The sequence below is a fragment of the Otolemur garnettii genome, unplaced genomic scaffold, assembly GCF_000181295.1.
Source record: "Otolemur garnettii isolate 467f Iridium unplaced genomic scaffold, OtoGar3 scaffold00195, whole genome shotgun sequence".
NCBI classification, from domain to species: domain Eukaryota; kingdom Metazoa; phylum Chordata; class Mammalia; order Primates; family Galagidae; genus Otolemur; species Otolemur garnettii.
Genome location: NW_003852590.1, coordinates 2,412,653 through 2,430,488, shown reverse-complemented (window position 1 = coordinate 2,430,488; position 17,836 = coordinate 2,412,653). Strand labels below are relative to the sequence as shown.

Sequence of the window (17,836 nt, the reverse complement as noted above, 5' to 3'; positions counted from 1 at the left end):
ATAATTCCCTAATTAGCCTCCATGACTCCTGACCCTTGGATACTCAGTCTGTACCACCCATTAATTAAAATAATAAGAGCAGAAACTACCATTTATTAAATATCTAGTAAGCTAGACATTATGCTAAGCACTTTATATGTGACATTGTATTTAAACTGCAAAACCATAAAAGAGGCTGGGTACCACGGCTCACACCTGTAATCCTACCACTCAGGGAGGCCTAGATAGGAGGATCACTTGAACCCAGGAGTTCAAGACCAGCAATAGCAAGACCCTGTCTCTACAAAAAATTTAAATTTAAAAATTATCCAGGTATGGCTCGGTGCCTGTAGCACAGTGGTTACGGCACCAGCCGCACACACTGAGGCTGGCGGGTTTGAAACAGGCCACCAGCCTGCTAGACAACAGTGACAATTGCAACAAAAATAGCCAGGTGTTGTGGTGGACGCCTGTAATCCCAGCTACTTGGGAGGCTAAGGAAGAGAATTGCTTAAGCCCAAGAGCTGGAGTTTGCTGTGAGCTTGGATGCCATGGCACTTTACCAAGGGTGACACAGTGAGACTCTGTCCCATTAAAAAAAAAAAAAAAAAAATTAGCCAAGTATGATGGTGTGTGCCTCACCCAGGAGGCTGAGGCAGATGGTTTGCTTAAACCCAGGAGTTGACGGCTGCAGGAAGCTGATGATGTCACTCTACTATAACTTGGGCAATAGAGCAATACCCTGTCTCAAAAAAAAGTATTACATGTAAAAATGATAATTTATAATTATTACAATTTAAAAGGCTAAAAAGACCTGAGTGATGAAGTAACTGGGCCTAGACACTTCTCATTAAAGATTTTTATCTATTTCCTTAGATGTCTGTGTCAATTATGTCTTTGTCCAAACTCACCACAGTAGATCACTGAAAGCACACACATTAGAATCAACAAAACAAGCATGTTCTGAAAAATTACTTAAAAACATTTAGTTAGCACTTAACATAATAACTAAGAAAATGCCATGAAGGCTATGTTAACCAGTTTGATGAAAATATTTCAAATTTCTGTACCCCATGACTGCATACTGTACCCCATGACTGCATTAATGTACACAGCTATCATTTAATTAAAAAAAAATTTAGTCAGTAAATTACATTATGGTAATAACTGAAGAATGATAAGAACAGTTGTGCTATAATGAGTATATGTTTTGTTTAGCTAGAAAAGACCAGGTGGCACTATCACCTTGGGACATGGATGATGACAAGGTCAATCTTGTACCTTACCAACAGTCTTGCTTTACCATCATTAGTCATTTATATGTTTTAATGAATCATCTTTTTCAATCACTGAGGTCTTTTGGACTTTAGGTATCTAGATTCCAGAATTACCGTTAACCTGAACTAGCCAGATACCAGACATGTCAGATAACTACTATGTTGGTGCAAAGGCAAGTACAGTTTTGGACCATGAATTTGGACTAGGCTCAAACACATTGTTATTCATCAAAATAGGAGCTTACAACCAACACATTGTTGCCAATGAGAAATAAGTTTGTTTCTTCCTGTAGCATAAAAATCCATGCTTCGAGATTCCAGGAACTTCTGAAAAGCATTTTCTGCATCCTGCTGGTTGTGGAAGCATTTTCTAAGCAAAAAGTTGAAAATGCTAGAGCAGTGCCTGTGGTTCAAGTAGTAGGGCACTGGCCCTGTATACCAGAGGGTGGTGGGTTCAAACCTGGCCTCGGCCAAAACAGTATAAAAAAAAAAAAAAAATTTGAGACGCTAGAAGTGGTAGTCAGTTGGTGAGAGGTCAGGTAAATAAGATTGATGATTCTTGGCCCAATTCATTCAACTTTTGATGCAGCGGTTATGTGACATGCAGGCAGGTGTTATCAGAAGCAAGCTCTGGAGTTTTTCTTGATTTGTTGAACATTCTTTTCAGATGTAATGGTTTTGCTGAGATTCAGAAAGCTGTAGTGAATCAGACTGGCAACAGACGACCACTAAACAGTGACCATGACCTTTTTTTGGTGCAAGTTTGGCTTTAGGAAGTGCTTTGGAGGTTCACGGTGATTCAGTAACTGAGCCGTTTTTGGCTGGTTGTTGTATGAAATCCACTTTTCTTCATACATCACAATGCGATGGAGAAATGGCTCGCAACTGGTTCACCACTGTTGCATAGAATAAGAGAGAACGTGACACTCAAAACAATGACTGCTCTGACATTTGATCAGCTCATGAGGTACCCACTTAATCAAGCTTTTCACCTTTCCAATTTGCTTCAAAGGCCAAACAACTGGAGAACGTCTGATGTTGAGTTCTTCAGCAACTTCTCATGTAGTTGTCAGAGGATGAGCTTTGATGAGGGCTCTCAATTGGTCATTGACAACTTCTGACAGCCAGTTTCTAGGCTTCTCATCTTCAAGGCTCTTGTCTCCTTTGCAAAACTTCTTGAACCACCACTGCACTGCACGTTCCTTAGCAGTTCCTGGGCCAAATGCACCTTTGATGTTGTAAGTTGTCTCTGTTGCTTTATGACCCATCTTGAACTCAAATTAGAAAATCACTTTAATTAGTTTTTTGTCTAATGTCATTCTCTAACCCACAATCAACAGAAAATAAACAGCACTAAGTCATCAGCACAAAAACATAAAGTGAGAAATATGCATTAAAATGATGTCGAGTATAACCACACTTGAAAATGTATTCCAGTATCAAATAGCACATTTCTAAAAAGCAAAAATCGCAATTATTTTTTTACCAACCTGATATATTATTCTGCCTAACACATCATTTTAATCACGTGGCTCCCCAAAGCCAATAAAATAAAGCTCAAATCTCTAAGCTGGCATTCAGGGATCTTTGTAGATAGATCCAACCTGTAGATCCAAAATCTCCAAGCAGATACTTCTTTTAACGATGGAAACCATTGTTCAAACAAATAAAAAAACCCAAAAAAATCTCATGTGGAAATTACATACATAAAACATGCAAGGAATGGGCTTTGCCTTAATGCCTAATTTCAGAAAGGATTATTGGAAAATACTTGACAACAGGCAATTCTTCCATAGAGTCAAGATTTTCCTAGACAAAGAAATGGGGACGGGGGAGACTATAACTACTTCTTTATTTACCATGACTACTTACATGCTCATATGATGTTTAATCCTATGGAATCTAAGTTCAAACAAAATAGCAATGCCCAAAATAAAATGCATTACATTAGGATTCTTTCTCAGGCAACATAAGAAGGGTCATGTAAAGTAAGATTCAGGAAGTGAGTAGGAAATGAAGTACTGGCACTATTAACAATTACATAGTATTTTAAGGAATGCATTTCAAAGGTCAAACACATTGGGTTCTGATGGAGTGAACTGGCCACAATTCATAAAGACAACATGACTATATTTTGCTATACATAAGGCAAAGCTGATAAGCAAAGTGAAAAAACCTAACATCAGAATCTATAAAATGTCTTGGGGTTTACTTTCATTAAACATAAAATGAAGCAAATCACTCAAATCCCTCTGTATGATCAAATCATCCATAAAAAAGGATGTCTCATTGGTTTATTGTAAGGATCAAAGTGTGTATTTTATAAATGTAAAGCTTTGTAAAATGCATAGTATGATAAAAGATCATTATGTAAAAGAATGCTGGGAATTCTTTTTAATATTAAATCACCCTCTAATTAATCTATACATTTGAATTTGTTTGTGGGTACCCAGTTTTAAGGAAAGTACCTGTGAATATGGATCCCATTCCCAGTTATGAAATGCTGCTTCACTGTCATAACATCCACATCAACTAGTGCTATCGCAAGCAAAGTATAGCGTATTTTGTAGTCTTCAGAAGCCTCAGATCTCCACTGTCCAATGTGGTAGCCACTAGCCACACATAACCATTGAGCACTTGAAATGTGTTGAGTCATTTAAACTGACATATGCTAATACATGCTGGATTTCAAATTCAGCATAAAAAATATCAAATATTATTAATTTTTACATTGATTATAGGATTAAATGATACTTAAGGATGAGAAATACTGGGATGAAATTAAGGATAAAAAAAAAAAAGATTTTGGAAGAGGCCTTATGGAGGGAATGAGAAATGAGACAAAGATGATGAAATTAGGAAGACTATCCAGAAGATTGAGACGAGGCTAGTTTAGTATCCCAAAGTTTTGTTGATCAGCGTTTTCCTGAGATCCTCACAAGTCTCAAACTAAGGTAGAAAACTTATTTTTTCTTTGAAGTAGAAGTTCCTTCTGTTGCCCTGGGTAGAGAACAGGGGCACATTATAGCTCACAGCAACCTCAAACTCTTGGGCTCAAGGGATCCTCTTGCTTCAGCCTCCCAAGTAGCTAGGACTACAGGTGCCTGCCACAATGTCAGGCTATTTTTCCTATTTTTAGTAGAGATGGAGTCTCACCCTTGCTCAGGCTGGCCTCCAACTCCTGAGCTCAAGCAATCTACCCACCTCGACTTCCCAGAATACTAGGATTACATGTGTGAGCCACTGCGCCTGACTGGTAGAAGACTTCTTGACCTCAAGCCTAATAAGTTAGCTTGAGGGATTTAGAAGTTGGGGAGAGGATTGTTCATTAATGTAAAAATTAATCAATTTACATTCACTGAATATAAAAATATAAATTGTATAATTACACCTATTACTCCCTAGTCCTGAACTATACAACTTTTCAATGCAAAGAATTATGTATTTTATATATATGTATATAAAATGCCACATAGAACAATCAGTACTTGACTCAAGGAAAGCACTTCATGAATATTAACGAAAAACCACTAAAAGTAATTTTATCAGCACGTTTCCTGAGTTAATGTAAACTTCTGAAAAAGTGTCTTTCTTCTGAGCAAGTCACTTACATACTTAAACTGGCCTCCATTTCACCCCCTAGCTTACCCGTATCTTATAACTTTCACTGGACTCCAGGGCCTTATTTCCACCTATCTTCTAAATATCATTATTTAGATGACTGACGACAACTTAAACTAACAAGTCCCAAACTGACCCCACAATCTTTCTCTAATTAGCTTTTTTGGTACCTGCATATTCCGCTTATGCAATAATTCGCTGCTGTCCTATCTTTCTCTGATAACGAAAGCAACAGCTAACATAAGAACTTTATAAACATCATCCTGTTTAATCCTCACAACAATCCTATGTATACTATCATTGTTCTATCACAAATGGAATTTAAGCTTGCTCAAGATCATAAAGCTATCAAGTGGCAGGTGCATACCCTAGCAGTTTGACTCCAAAGGCCATGCTCTTGAACACTTTCCATCCAAGCACACAAAGCAAAATTAGAACTTTGAAGTCATCCTAGAAATTTTCCTCACTTATCCTGCCATCCAGTCCTAGCCTTCTTACTACTTAAATATTTCCCAAACTAGTCCTCTCCTCTTTGTACTGCCTCTGTTCAGCCCCTCAACCCTTCCACCTTTAACTATTACAATAATTACCTAACTGATATTCTGACTTCAATTTCTACCACTTCTAAAGTTCTTTCTATAACTTAAATTTCATCACGCTGCTACCCTACTTAAAATTTTTATAAAGCATTCAAACTGTTAACCAGGTTAAGTCCTAACTCCTGACAATTGGATTTTTGCCTACTGTTCTAATCTCATCCCATCATTCCCCAAATGTGCACTAGGTAAGACAGTCATACTATGTGACTTGTCTCTCTTAATATGGTGGCAACTCACTCCTCCCTTAGCTTATGTGGGTACTTCTCTCTAGGCTGACTTCTCACCATCCTTCCATATCACATCCTCCAGGAAACCTTTTTTCCCAAGTGCCAGCTTCCCTTCTTTGCTCAAGGGAAGCAAAGATTAGGGAAAATTAGCAAAGATTTGCTCAAAAGATTAGGCATTCCTTCTGCTGTACTCTCACAGCACCTTCTCCTTATTTCTAATCCAAAACTCATCACAGGTTATTCTTTCTGTTTGTCCCCCTCTTCCTCTATCAGAGTTCTTTGAGAACAGGATTTTATATTAATTACACATCCATAGCATAACATCTGGAATATAACATTTGACTATGAATATACCAAATGACCTTTTTTGAAAAGTGAAGGGCTGATATTAGGCTTACAAGTCACAGCACAGAATATCTGAGAATGTCAAGATAGCCCGTCTTCCATTTTTGCTGAGAGAACAGGTGCACCTAAAAAAAAAAAAAAAAAGTAAAGGTTGGAGAACTCAGACTTTAGGGAAAACACACGAGAAAAAAATTTATTTAAGGAATAGAATAAATTGTTTTCATAAAACCAACAGAGGCTAAATAAACATGCACGGGAAAATCCTCTTAAATCTACTTTAAAATGTCGTTGGCAGTTATTTTAAACAATAAAAATCACAGACTTTGTGCACTGCCAAGGTAAAAGGAATTTCAAAGATGATTCGAAAAATTCTGATCAAAGGCCTTTCTTCTCGTTCTTCACATAAGATCAATTTTTGGAATCCACATTTCCCCAGAATGCAATACAACGTGCCTGTCTTCAGAGTGTGGAAAAGCCCAGATTACTAGCAAAAACCGTGATTAACTGAAAAGAATTTACTTGCAACCCTTGAATGGTACCACAACATACCATACTATAAAACACTACAATCACTGGAACAGTTATGGTTGTCACGGGTTAACTTTTCTGCCTGGAAAACAGAATCCTGCACCCAGAAGCATCTGGGGAACCACCTGCAACAAAGGTCAAACGAGACCACTAACGAGCCCTGACCTGCCCGGGAAACGCCGTCCACGTGAGCGCGCCCGCAAGCCCGCTCCGTTCGCTTCCCGCCGGGAGGAGGCTACCTAGCTATTGGCGGCGCTCGGGGTCGGCTCCGGACGAGTTTAGGGTAGGGGGCCCTCAAGCCTTCGAGAATATGAGAATAAAAGCCGGTTAGCCAGTTGACACTACCTTCCTACTCGCGCGAGACAAACAATTCCCAACCACTTAGCGGCGAGCACCCAGCAACCCACCCAAAACCCAGGCCCGGCCTCACGTGCCCGCCCACTCGCTCCGGCGCGCGCGCGCACCACAGAGCGGACACCAGCGCGCAGCACTTAGTCCCGCCTTGCCGGGGTAACGTGGGATTGGCGCAGCTCGCAACCAATCCTCTGGCGGCGAGCTTGCCTCCGAAGGCTTGCGCAAGCTGCGCGCCGCTGGGGCGGAGCACTGGCCTTCGGGGCGTGACCATACTCTGCCGTAGCCGCCGGGCTGGTCCAGCTCTTTGCCGGCGGCTAAGAGTGGGGCGGCCGGTAAGTAAGCAGGAACACGGAGGGGCTGTACTGCTGCCTTATTCGGCACGGAGATGCTGGCGCGCTAGGTTGTTCTGAGGGGACAGACTAGGCTCCGGCTGCCTCCGTGGCTCCCTGGACGGCTGTGGGGGGCAGGTGGCCTCAGAGGCTCGCCTCCCCTTTTCCTTGATGTGCTACAGTCCTAACTGGATGTGCGGCTGGGAGAAGAAAGGGGGCGGGTGGGGGAGGCGCTGCGGCGGCAGAAGCAATGGCTTTTGCTGAGTTCCACTAGCCGGCAGCTCAGGCTGCTGGGGGAGGCTGCCACCAGGGTGCCACTGCGGGTCGCCGTCTACTCGGGCACCGGCGAGGGCAGAGCCAGAGGCTCTTCATTGTCTGTGAGGCCATTGTTTGTCGGTCCTGAAGCGGTGTGGCACACCTGCCAAGGAAAGCTTTTCTGGGTAAGGTAGGGTCGGTACCACACTACCTTGGTCTTACATCTGAGATACACAGTTTAGGCCTTTTTCGGACCTTTTTTTTTCCATCTCGTGGAAAGTGGGAAAAGTATCTTGAGTGGTGGCATGTTCTAGGTATAATTTGTAACAGTTGAAAATAACGTATGATAAATGATGGGTGTTTAGAGTAGAAGAAATATTTATACATGTAATTTTTGCTTTGTCTTAGAGATTTTCATCATTCTTGTTCCATAGATCTTCAGAAGGTAGCAAGGACATTACACACTGAAATACTTGGCTGGATGGGGTTATGAGAAATCCCTCTGTCTTGTGTTAACTCTAATGGAACAAGTTAATATAGTTTTAAATCAGAGCTGTTCCAAATGTAATCTAGCCCCGTTTCTCTCTCCCCGGGATGATAAAATTCTTCAACACAGTTTTATTTTTAGATTTTATTCGATGCAAGTAAACGTCATCATTAAAATAATGTGGCTCAGTGAGTAGGGCCTTGGCCCCATATACCGAGGGTGGCGGGTTTGAACCGTGCCCCGGCCAAGCTGCAACAAAAAAAAATAGCCGGCCATTGGGGCAGGCGCCTGTAGTCCCAGCTACTCGGGAGGCTCACTCCCCGGAGGCCAAGCAAGAGCTGGAGCTTGCTGTGAGCTATGACGATACGGCACTCTACCGAGGGGAACAAAATGAGACTCGGTCTCTAAAAAAACAAACAAACAAACTGGGAACTATTATCAATTCTTCCTTTAGTGTTCATCTTGAATATAAAAGGGTAATGGAAAAACTTTTTTAAAAAGAAAGAGGCTCAGTGCCTGTAGCTCGGTGAGTAGGGTGCCAGGCTGGCAGGTTCAAGCCTAGCACGGGCCTGCTAATACAACAATGATAACTGCAACCAAAAAATAGCCTGTAGGTGGTGGTGGGCACCTATCGTCGCAGCTATACTTTGGAGGCTGAGGCAAGACATTCGCTTAAGCCCAAGAATTTGAGGTTGCTGTGAGCTACGATGCCATGGCACTCTACCAAGGCCACCTGTCTCAAAAAAAAGAAAGAAAGGAAATTAAAGTTTCAGGGAAGTTACCTAGAGAAATACTCAGAAGACTTATTGCTCTAACCCAGATGTATCACAAAATTTTGGATGATTATCCTTTGACAGTGTACATTTTACACATTATGTCAATGGCATGTTCTTCCCAGGGTCAGTATTCAAGAAGTAATCTGAACTCTAACCACTCTGTGGCTACAACATGACTTTAAAGAGTGGCTACTCAACAGACTGGCTGAGTCAGTTCTGCTTTCTTTAAATATTATTCTCTGGCAAGTTTAGCTCCTGGCTTTTCACTTTGTTCTCATGATAGAAGAAAATGTAGGTTTTCTCTTTCAGTTGTAGTTTTCCTGTTCATTATTTCATTTAGTAAACCTAACATGCTAAAAGACAAGTTTAGGAAAGAGATTTAGTTATTTTTTCAAAGAGAATCATAAAAATAAGTCTTGTTTATTTTGCCAAAAGTCAAATGTTGAAGATTCTTTACTGCCTTCATCAGCATCTACAAGTAGCATATTTTGGTGGGTGTATCTGTTCTATTTAAGAACTGGGAAAAAAATAATCCCTGTAACACTTCTCCATGTCAGAATTAGGGGTATTTGTGTTGCCAGTTATGTCAGTGTTGATACATTTTATTACTTCTCTACAGAGCAAACATGAATGTTGGAGTTGCCCACAGTGAGGTGAATCCAAATACGCGTGTAATGAACAGCCGGGGTATGTGGCTGACATACGCATTGGGAGTTGGCTTGCTTCATATTGTCTTACTCAGCATTCCCTTCTTCAGTGTTCCTGTTGCTTGGACCTTAACAAATATTATACATAATTTGGTAAGAATTTCACCTTATACTAAACACTTAAAAGCTTAACACTTAGTGCTTTTCAGAAGTGAAGGGCAAGAAGGAATGGGGACTTACTGTTTAATGAGTACAAAGTTTTAGTTTTGCAAGATGAAAAAAGTTCCAGACCTGAATGGTAATGGTTGTACAACAGTGTGAAAGTACCTAGTACAACTAAATTGTATGTTTAAAAATGGCCAAGATGGTAAATTTTATGGTATGTGTATGGTTAGGTTTCTATAGTATAAAAAATACGATGACATCAATAGCTTTATTGAAACATAATTCACATTCCTTAAAATTCACCCATTTAAAATGTATAGTTCAGTGGTTTTTAGTTTATAAGACTTATTTTGAAGAATTCTAGTCTGGGATTAATTTTGGGTTTTTTGTGACACTTTATTTTAATATTGGGCCACTTTTCTAAGTAAGACCTTTTCTCCCCAAAATACTAGGTGATTTTTTTATAAAAATCACAAGAAACTATACTTCAGGCCACTGTGATATACTGACCAATCAGAATACTTGTTTTTTGGTTAACTGGAATCTAATGAAAATCTTTGGTTTTAATCCTTATTCTTTCTTAAATGTATTGAGTGTACTTCTCTATTTCAATATAGAAATTGTGAGCTTAATCATATCTTTGATTAAGGATCATATACAATTTAGGATCTTAGACTGTGTTAGCTGCTTGTTGATTGTCACTCTCCTGTATTAGCTATATTATATTAGCTGTGCAAAATAGCAGAGGTTTGATTAACTCTACTGACCATTTGTTACAAAACAAAACACAACAATCCTCATAGTAATTTTTTTATCTTTAGTAGCATATTAAACTAGAATAAAAAGGGGAAAATCTAGTTGAAAATTTTAATTGAATCTAGATTCCCTATCTGGATTTGTTTTAAGATACCATCAAAATTAAGAACTTAAGAGCATTAAGACAGAAAAGTGTAGGAGAAACAGATTTTTTAAATTAGTATTTATTTTATATCTTTTGGAATATATTTGAAGTTGACTTGAGGAGGATAAGAATGATGTGCTAGTAGAAATAAGTGAATGTGCATTTAGTACATTTTATGTGATAGACTTTGTAAGGACAAACACTTTTTATTTTTGTTTTTCCAATAATGACTTCTGAAATATTTGACATTAAGCATCTCCCTTTTACTGAAAAGCCTCTTTTTGCATCACTTTTTCCTGGATATATTTCTGATCTTTTCTTGTCTTCTTGCAGGGACTTCCTTCTCTTAAATATTGCTGCCCCATGGTTCTTTTCTTCATCCCTTCATATGCTACATATTCTGCCTAGTTTACTTCATCTCGTATTTTCAGTTGCTATCTATAGAATAAAGGTACTCACATTTCTATCACCTAATTACCTTGTACCTTAAACCAAACAAGTATAAATGGAACTTATTCCTATCAGTCTGCTCCTTTGACTTCATTCCTAATCTTTTCTTTTTTTTGAAACAGAGTCTCAATCTATTTCCCTGGTTAGAGTGCCGTTGCATCATAGCTCACAGCAACCTCAAACTCTTGAGCTCAAGGGATACACTTGCCTCAGCCTCCCAAGTAGCTGGGAGTACAGGCACCTGCCACAACACCCAGCTAGTTTTTCTATTTTTAGTAGAGACAGGGTCTCACTTTTGCTCAGGCTTGTCTCAAACCCCTGAGCTCCAGCAGTCCTCAGCCTCCCAAAGTGCTAGGATTACAGATGTGAACTACCACACCCAGCATTCCTAATTTTCTGTAAAGGCCAAATCAGATGGCTGAATATCAGAGCCAGAGTGAGACCCCGTCTCTCCAAAAAAGAAAAAAAACAGCTGGACTTTGTGGCCAGTGTCTGTAATCCCAGCTACATGGGGCGCAAGAGAATCACTACAGGAGGAAGTTAAAAAAAAAATTAAAACTAGTTGATAAAAGTGCAGGTTCCACCTTAATCTCACCCATCTCGAAACACAGGCTGTGCTCTAGCAATAAAATCATTTTGCTCTGGCTTGGCGCCGATAGCACAGTGGTTAGGGCACCAACCACATACACCTAGGTTGGGAGGTTCAAACCCAGCTTGGGCCAGATAAAACAATAACAACTGCAACAAAAAATAGCCAGGCATTGTGGTGGGCATCGCATTTGCAGCTACTTGGGAGGCTGAGGCAAGAGAGAGGCAAGAGAATCGTTTAAGCCCAAGAGTTGGAAGTTGCTGTGAGCTGTGATAGCATGGCACTCTACCGAGGGTGACATAATGAGACGCTGTTTCAAAAAAGAAAAATCATTTTGCTGTTGTCTTTCTGCTTTGGCTTAAGTTTTTCTACTATGTTATCATCCTCCCCTCCTTTCTGCTCTGCCTGATTTCCTGCTTGCCCAGCAAAACTACTCAGGTATCACCTTCTTTGGGAATCTGTACAACTCAACATGCTGCGTTCTTTTACCATGTGTTTATTACAGTTTTCTAATTAGCAGTTTATCTTTTTTTTAAATTTCTATATTTCTAAAACCCTGCTAAGAAGTGTTCTGAATAAATTAGTCTTTTCCCTTCTCCAGTGGCTCATGGAGAAGCTATCCCCTGTACTGCACACCCCTCTCCCCCATTTTCGAGTTGGTCAACCAAGATTGAGGTGCAGTAAATGACCATGAACCAATGATTGGTAATTGACTCCATGTAGGAAAGCAAGCTTCTGATTTACTCATTATTAGTATCTGATTTATGCATTTAGCTCACCACACTAAAAGCCTAATTAACCAGCCATAGATGTAGCAATTACATGACTCCAAATTTGAGTTTCCTTTGAAGATAGCCTACATTAAAGCAATTAAAAATATAAAATACATACTGAATGCTTTTAAATGTGGGAAAACAGACTAATTGTGTATACCTGGGTAGAAAAATATACCATATTTGTCTTTCTGAGCTATACATTAGAAACCTACAGTGATTTTTTTATTCTTTGCTACATTTCCTCCTTAGAGGTACTAATGCTTCACGAGATTAGATTCTTATCCTAGCTTTAAAAACGAATGAGAAAGCTCTTCATTTTGATTCAGCAAATATTTATTAAGAACTATTCATGAGTTACATACTGCCTTTTTTAAAATTCTTTGAATGTGGGAATAATCATCACTACATCACTTTTTTATATAATGACTACTTAATATTGGGGTAAAAGATAATGCAATCAAATAAGATTTTATTGTTTTTCACTGAAAAGGATATATTGATTGAATATTATAATCTAAACACTAGTAAGTGCATGTCATTTGAAGGGAATAGATTCTAACGTGGTCTAAAATAAAGGTTCTTAACTTTGGGGGGGGGGTCATATACTCCTGAGCATTTGAAAACATATACTTTCTGTTTCATAATTCCCTTTAAGCTCTATGTGGAAATGGTTTCCTGGTGTTCACAGAATAAACACTTCTTGGTTTAATGTCATCTTCTGGTTACTGTGTACCAGCCCTTGTTCCTGAGGTAGTCAGGGGAATGGGGAAAACAAAAACACTATGCAAACAACTCTAACATCATATATTGTACTATAAGAGTCTTTTCAATAAAATTCTGTGACCACCATATGAGCAGGAGGCCAATTAATACTAATGAGGAGGGTTTCACTAAGGAATTGTCATTTGAACTGAACCTTCAAGAATGAGGTTATTGACCAAGCAGCACCAAGGCTTTTGCCCCAGCAACAAGGAACCTTTTCTCTCTGCGCTGAAGAGTACTCGGTACATTTGATATCAATTTCTGCCCTACCTTCTAATTGTTGATTAATACCTTTTTTGCTTCCTACTATCTCTTAGAGCAGTGTATTAAAGGACCCTAATGCCACGACCCTTTAATACAGTTCCTCACGTTGGGACCCCCCAACCATAAAATTATTTTTGTTGCTACTTCATAACTGTAATTTTGCTACTGTTATGAATTGTAATGTAATATCTGATATGCAGGATGTATTTTCATTGTTACAAAGGGGTCACAACCCACAGGTTGAGAACTGCTGTCTTAGAGGATTGAATTTTTTTCAAGGGTAGGTACATCTGTTGTTCAGTTTTATATGTGTATACATATCCTGTGTCCTCATATCATCCACAGATTAAATGTTTAGTGATTTAAGTACAACTGAACATAAGTCCTTTCCTCCATAGTTTAGTTGTTATTGCAGCTAGATAACTTTTGAGTTGCCTATCAAAATAACTAGAAGTGGACTAAGCTTTGAAAGGAAAGTCTCTTTTCACTAAGTGTAATGTAAAATTTCAAATCATGAATTATTCTATTTTTTCAATATACAGTATTTATTAAAAGTTGAGGTAGAGGGTGGTGCCTGTGGCTCAAAGGAGTAGGGTGCTGGCCCCATATGCTGGAGGTGGTGGGTTCAAACCCAGCCCCAGCCAAAATCTGCAAAAAAAAAAAGTTGAGGTAGAAAAAACTATTTATGATAACATTTAGGCTTTCTGCTGTGCCTCAAACAAGGATCCTGAATGAAATACTACCTATCGATCTAAATGGGCATCATAATCTCTAAGAAATCAAATCTAGTATATATATATTGTTTTTCATAACCTAACCACAAAATTAGGAGTTTATACATACCATCTAAACAGTAGCTTTTAGTGATATTTTTACTTTGATTTTTGAAAACTGACTTCACAACAAACACTATTGTGGGATGTGGGGGTGATGGTGTATGACACCCCTTTTGGGGGCGGGACACAATTATAAGAGGGACTTTACCTAACAAATGCAATCAGTGTAAACTGGTTCTTTATAACCTCAATCTCCAGTAATTAAAAAAAAAACACTTGTGGAACAAAAGTGATTTTAAAAGTGAATTGAGTGAGTCACATATTCTACCTATTAACATCAAATCATTTTTGTTGCTTTGGAAAAGAACTATTCAGTTTTGTAAAGGCAGTCCCAATATTAAAAATTTCAAAACTATTTTCTCAAACAGATTTTATTTATTTTATTATTACCAGTTTATATTACTTTATCATTTTATAAGTATTATCTGATTTACTCTGAAGAAAAATTTTCTGCACACTGGGGGAAAAGATAATCCTATTTCTTAATAGGACAGGTTAGAAAATCTAAATGTAATGATGTAAAGTTACCCTGATGATAACTTTTTATTTTCAATTTAATGAAAAGATATGAAAACAGGTTACTTTTGTTTGACCTCTACTTACTTTCATCACATATGCCCCAGAAAGCTTTATTTTACCATAAAGAACTGGCAACAGCCTTTCACTGTTATATGCAGATCTCTATGAAAGTTTTGAGACAGACTGTGTTATGGTCTCTATTATTTGATTTCTAAGAAACAGCCCACAGTGTCCTTTCTGATTGACCTGTGCAAGTTTAAACTTGCTTGGCTTATTGGTATTGCTGGGAGGGCCTCATTTGTTTCCATCCATGTAGACTTTACAGTTCTTGTTTTCTGTGTATCTCAAAACTTTTGTGAAAAATGACTTTCATGAAACTTAACAGCATTGATTGCCATGTGAGTTATATTTAATTCACACTAGCTTTGAGTCCCAGGCCTCATGAAGCATACAGAACTAGTGGATAAGCAGGAAGGTACATAGCATGCTTGTGCACTATGAAACCCTGCTCTTTGTTTTTGCTGTTAGTCAGCATGTCTCCTCAACTCCTGTCACTCAGCTCTGCCTGCCCAAGCATGCCACCCATGCTGGGATGTATTCTTCAATTTATTGTGACTTGTGATCTGCATTTCTTTCTAAATGTTTGCTGGGTGGCTCTTTGAACAAAATTGATAGGATAGTATGTAGTGACATGACATTATTGCACATATTTAGGGGGTATGATTCAGAGGTCATCATCCAGGACCAAGGTCCACTCCCATGTTGTAGAATGACAAAAGACTCCATTGTCAGAAACTAATTGAAGAAGGATGTCATGAATCACAACTCATGTAACATACAGTGTAAAAATTGATTCTAGTGTCACATAAGTTGCATGTAACTCACAGAAAACAAGAAATAACAAATTTTTCATTAAATAAGGAAGGATTATTTTCTTTTTTTTGCAGTTTTTGGCTGGGGCTGGGTTTGAACCTGCCACCTCCAGCATATGGGGCTGGCACCCTACTCCTTGAGCCACAGGCGCCACCCAGGAAGGATTATTTTCAAAGTTTTTATTTTTGTATAGAATACTGTGGCCCCAAAGAAAAAATTTTTCTAGTGTGGCAGTCAACGTGTTAAAACTTGTGCTATTAAGTTAGCAGCTCAAGACAGTCACAGACAGCCTGAAACTACAGTAATGTTTAATAACAAAGACTAATTTTGTCTTTCATATTGTTTATAAACTCCCTTGTTTGTTTTCCAGGGTATGTATGTATTTTTGCATGCAGTGAAAGGAACACCTTTTGAAACTCCAGACCAGGGTAAAGCAAGACTGCTAACTCATTGGGAACAACTGGACTATGGAGTACAGTTTACATCTTCACGGAAGTTTTTCACAATTTCTCCAATAATTCTGTAAGTGGCAAAAATTTTCAGATAGGAGGATAAGCTGAAGATGTCCTTTTATGAGATTGATTTGGAATATTTTATTGAAAACTTTTTATCAGTAAATAGCTACCTCAGATAAAGTAGAGGCAAAATTTTTAACAAGTTGGTAATAAACTAGTTTTCACTTCAGTAAGCACATAAGGAGATGGCATTACATGCTAATCAGTGTGCCTAGACACTCTAGGATATACAGGTCAAATATATTGCAGCCCCTGTTCTTACGTTTCTTACAAGAAAATTAAACACGTAATCATATTCTGTATCACTCTATCAGATTAATCTTCCTAAACAGTGGTCTAGTGATGATAAGAATTTCATTGGCTACCTAGTCCTTTTAGATCTTCAGACTCCTTGGGAAAGACACTATGGTTTCAAAAAAGAGAGGTCAGGTTTTCAATATAGAACGGACCTGGGTTGAATTTTACATGTATTACTTAGCTAGGGCCATTTGCTCATATATAAAATTCTAGTTAATGATACCTAATTTAGTCTTGTTGTTATAAAAAATAAATGAACTAATGTATACCTGTAAAGCATCTAACCTTCTAACTGGTTATCTAATTTCCTATTACCTCATACTGAGGATCCTCCAAAAAATGGTTCCTCCTTCATTTTCTCTTAAAATGAAAATTTTATCTCCACCGAACTCCTACCAGATCAAACTCAACCAGCATTTCCTGAATATTTCATTTGTAGTCCTATGTCTTTGTTTAAATCTTATCTCCTACTTGAAATGCCTCTGCCTTTCTTTTTTTTCCCAACTTTACTGAGGTATAATTGACAAAAATTGTATATATGTTTTATTTCTCCAAAGAATTTATAAGTGCATACATTGCTTTGAATCCCACTCTCTGTACGGTGTCCTGCACATAATAGATGTATTTTACACATATGATATCTTAATACTCTATACTGTATACCTCATGCTTAACTTTTTATCTATGATAGATCAGTACAGCCTTTAGTAGCAAAATAGACTTGCTGGAGGTATTGGAATTCTTAGGGAGGGTAGGTTTTAGATAGATGTTTAAGTAAAGGAAGACATTTTCAAGTGAAAGGAATAAACTATTTAGATAATAGTAGCTTTCTTTTTCTTTGTATTTATAGCACTTTGAAGAAATTTTATTTTTAATCCCATATTAAAATTAATCTCAAAGAAAATTGTGGTCTAACAAAAATAAATGCAATAACAAAAATATTCATTATTCAGATGCCCCTAAGTTTGGCTTTTGACTCAACTTTTAAGGTTTGTGACTTTTTGCCATTTTCTTAAAAGTCTCAGTTTTCTCATCTATAAAACATTGAGGATTGCAAAAATGCTAACATTCTGAATTTTCAATAAGAGCCACAAAAAGAGTTCATTTAAGATGTATTTGTGTATAATGTCTATATTTCTCAAAACATATTTTTGATCAACAGGTATGATTTCAAGTATTTTGATTAGATTCCTTATGTAACTGATGAAACAGCATTTAAAGCCCTCTATATGGCATTGATATGTTTTGAAGTAGTTTCACATTTTCTTATTTAATCATCATTTGTCAGTTAGGTGTGACACGGCAAGTTATCCCATATTTTTATTTTTATTTATTTTGAGACAAGAGTCTCAATGTCATCCTTGGTAGAGTACCGTGGTGTCACAGCTCACAACAACCTCAAACTCCTGGGCTTAAGCAATTTCACTTGCCTCAGCCTCGCAAATAGCTAGGACCATAGGTATCC

The 17,836-nt window shown here is 38.1% G+C and overlaps 2 protein-coding genes across 3 annotated transcripts in view; one reads left to right on the top strand and one right to left on the bottom strand.

Annotated features, from left to right (window-relative positions):
• PMS1 (PMS1 homolog 1, mismatch repair system component) overlaps positions 1 to 7,006 on the bottom strand; it is a 95,776-nt gene extending 88,770 nt beyond the window's left edge. Inside the window, exons 1-2 of the mRNA XM_023507632.1 lie at positions 6,922 to 7,006; positions 6,102 to 6,173 (exon numbers count right to left, since the gene is read on the bottom strand). The gene's annotated coding sequence lies outside the window, so the exon portion shown is untranslated. The remainder of the gene's footprint in view (positions 1 to 6,101; positions 6,174 to 6,921) is intronic.
• Positions 7,007 to 7,188: 182 nt separating this feature from the next.
• ORMDL1 (ORMDL sphingolipid biosynthesis regulator 1) overlaps positions 7,189 to 17,836 on the top strand; it is a 13,298-nt gene continuing 2,650 nt past the window's right edge. The window contains exons 1-3 of one of the 2 annotated variants that reach the window (XM_003801037.3): positions 7,189 to 7,262; positions 9,397 to 9,577; positions 15,930 to 16,081. In XM_003801037.3, the coding sequence (XP_003801085.1) occupies positions 9,404 to 9,577; positions 15,930 to 16,081 (326 nt within the window). In that variant the 5' untranslated portion in view covers positions 7,189 to 7,262; positions 9,397 to 9,403. Of the gene's footprint in view, positions 7,263 to 9,213; positions 9,578 to 15,929; positions 16,082 to 17,836 lie in introns of those variants that run through there. The other variant, XM_023507631.1, reaches the window with a different exon arrangement.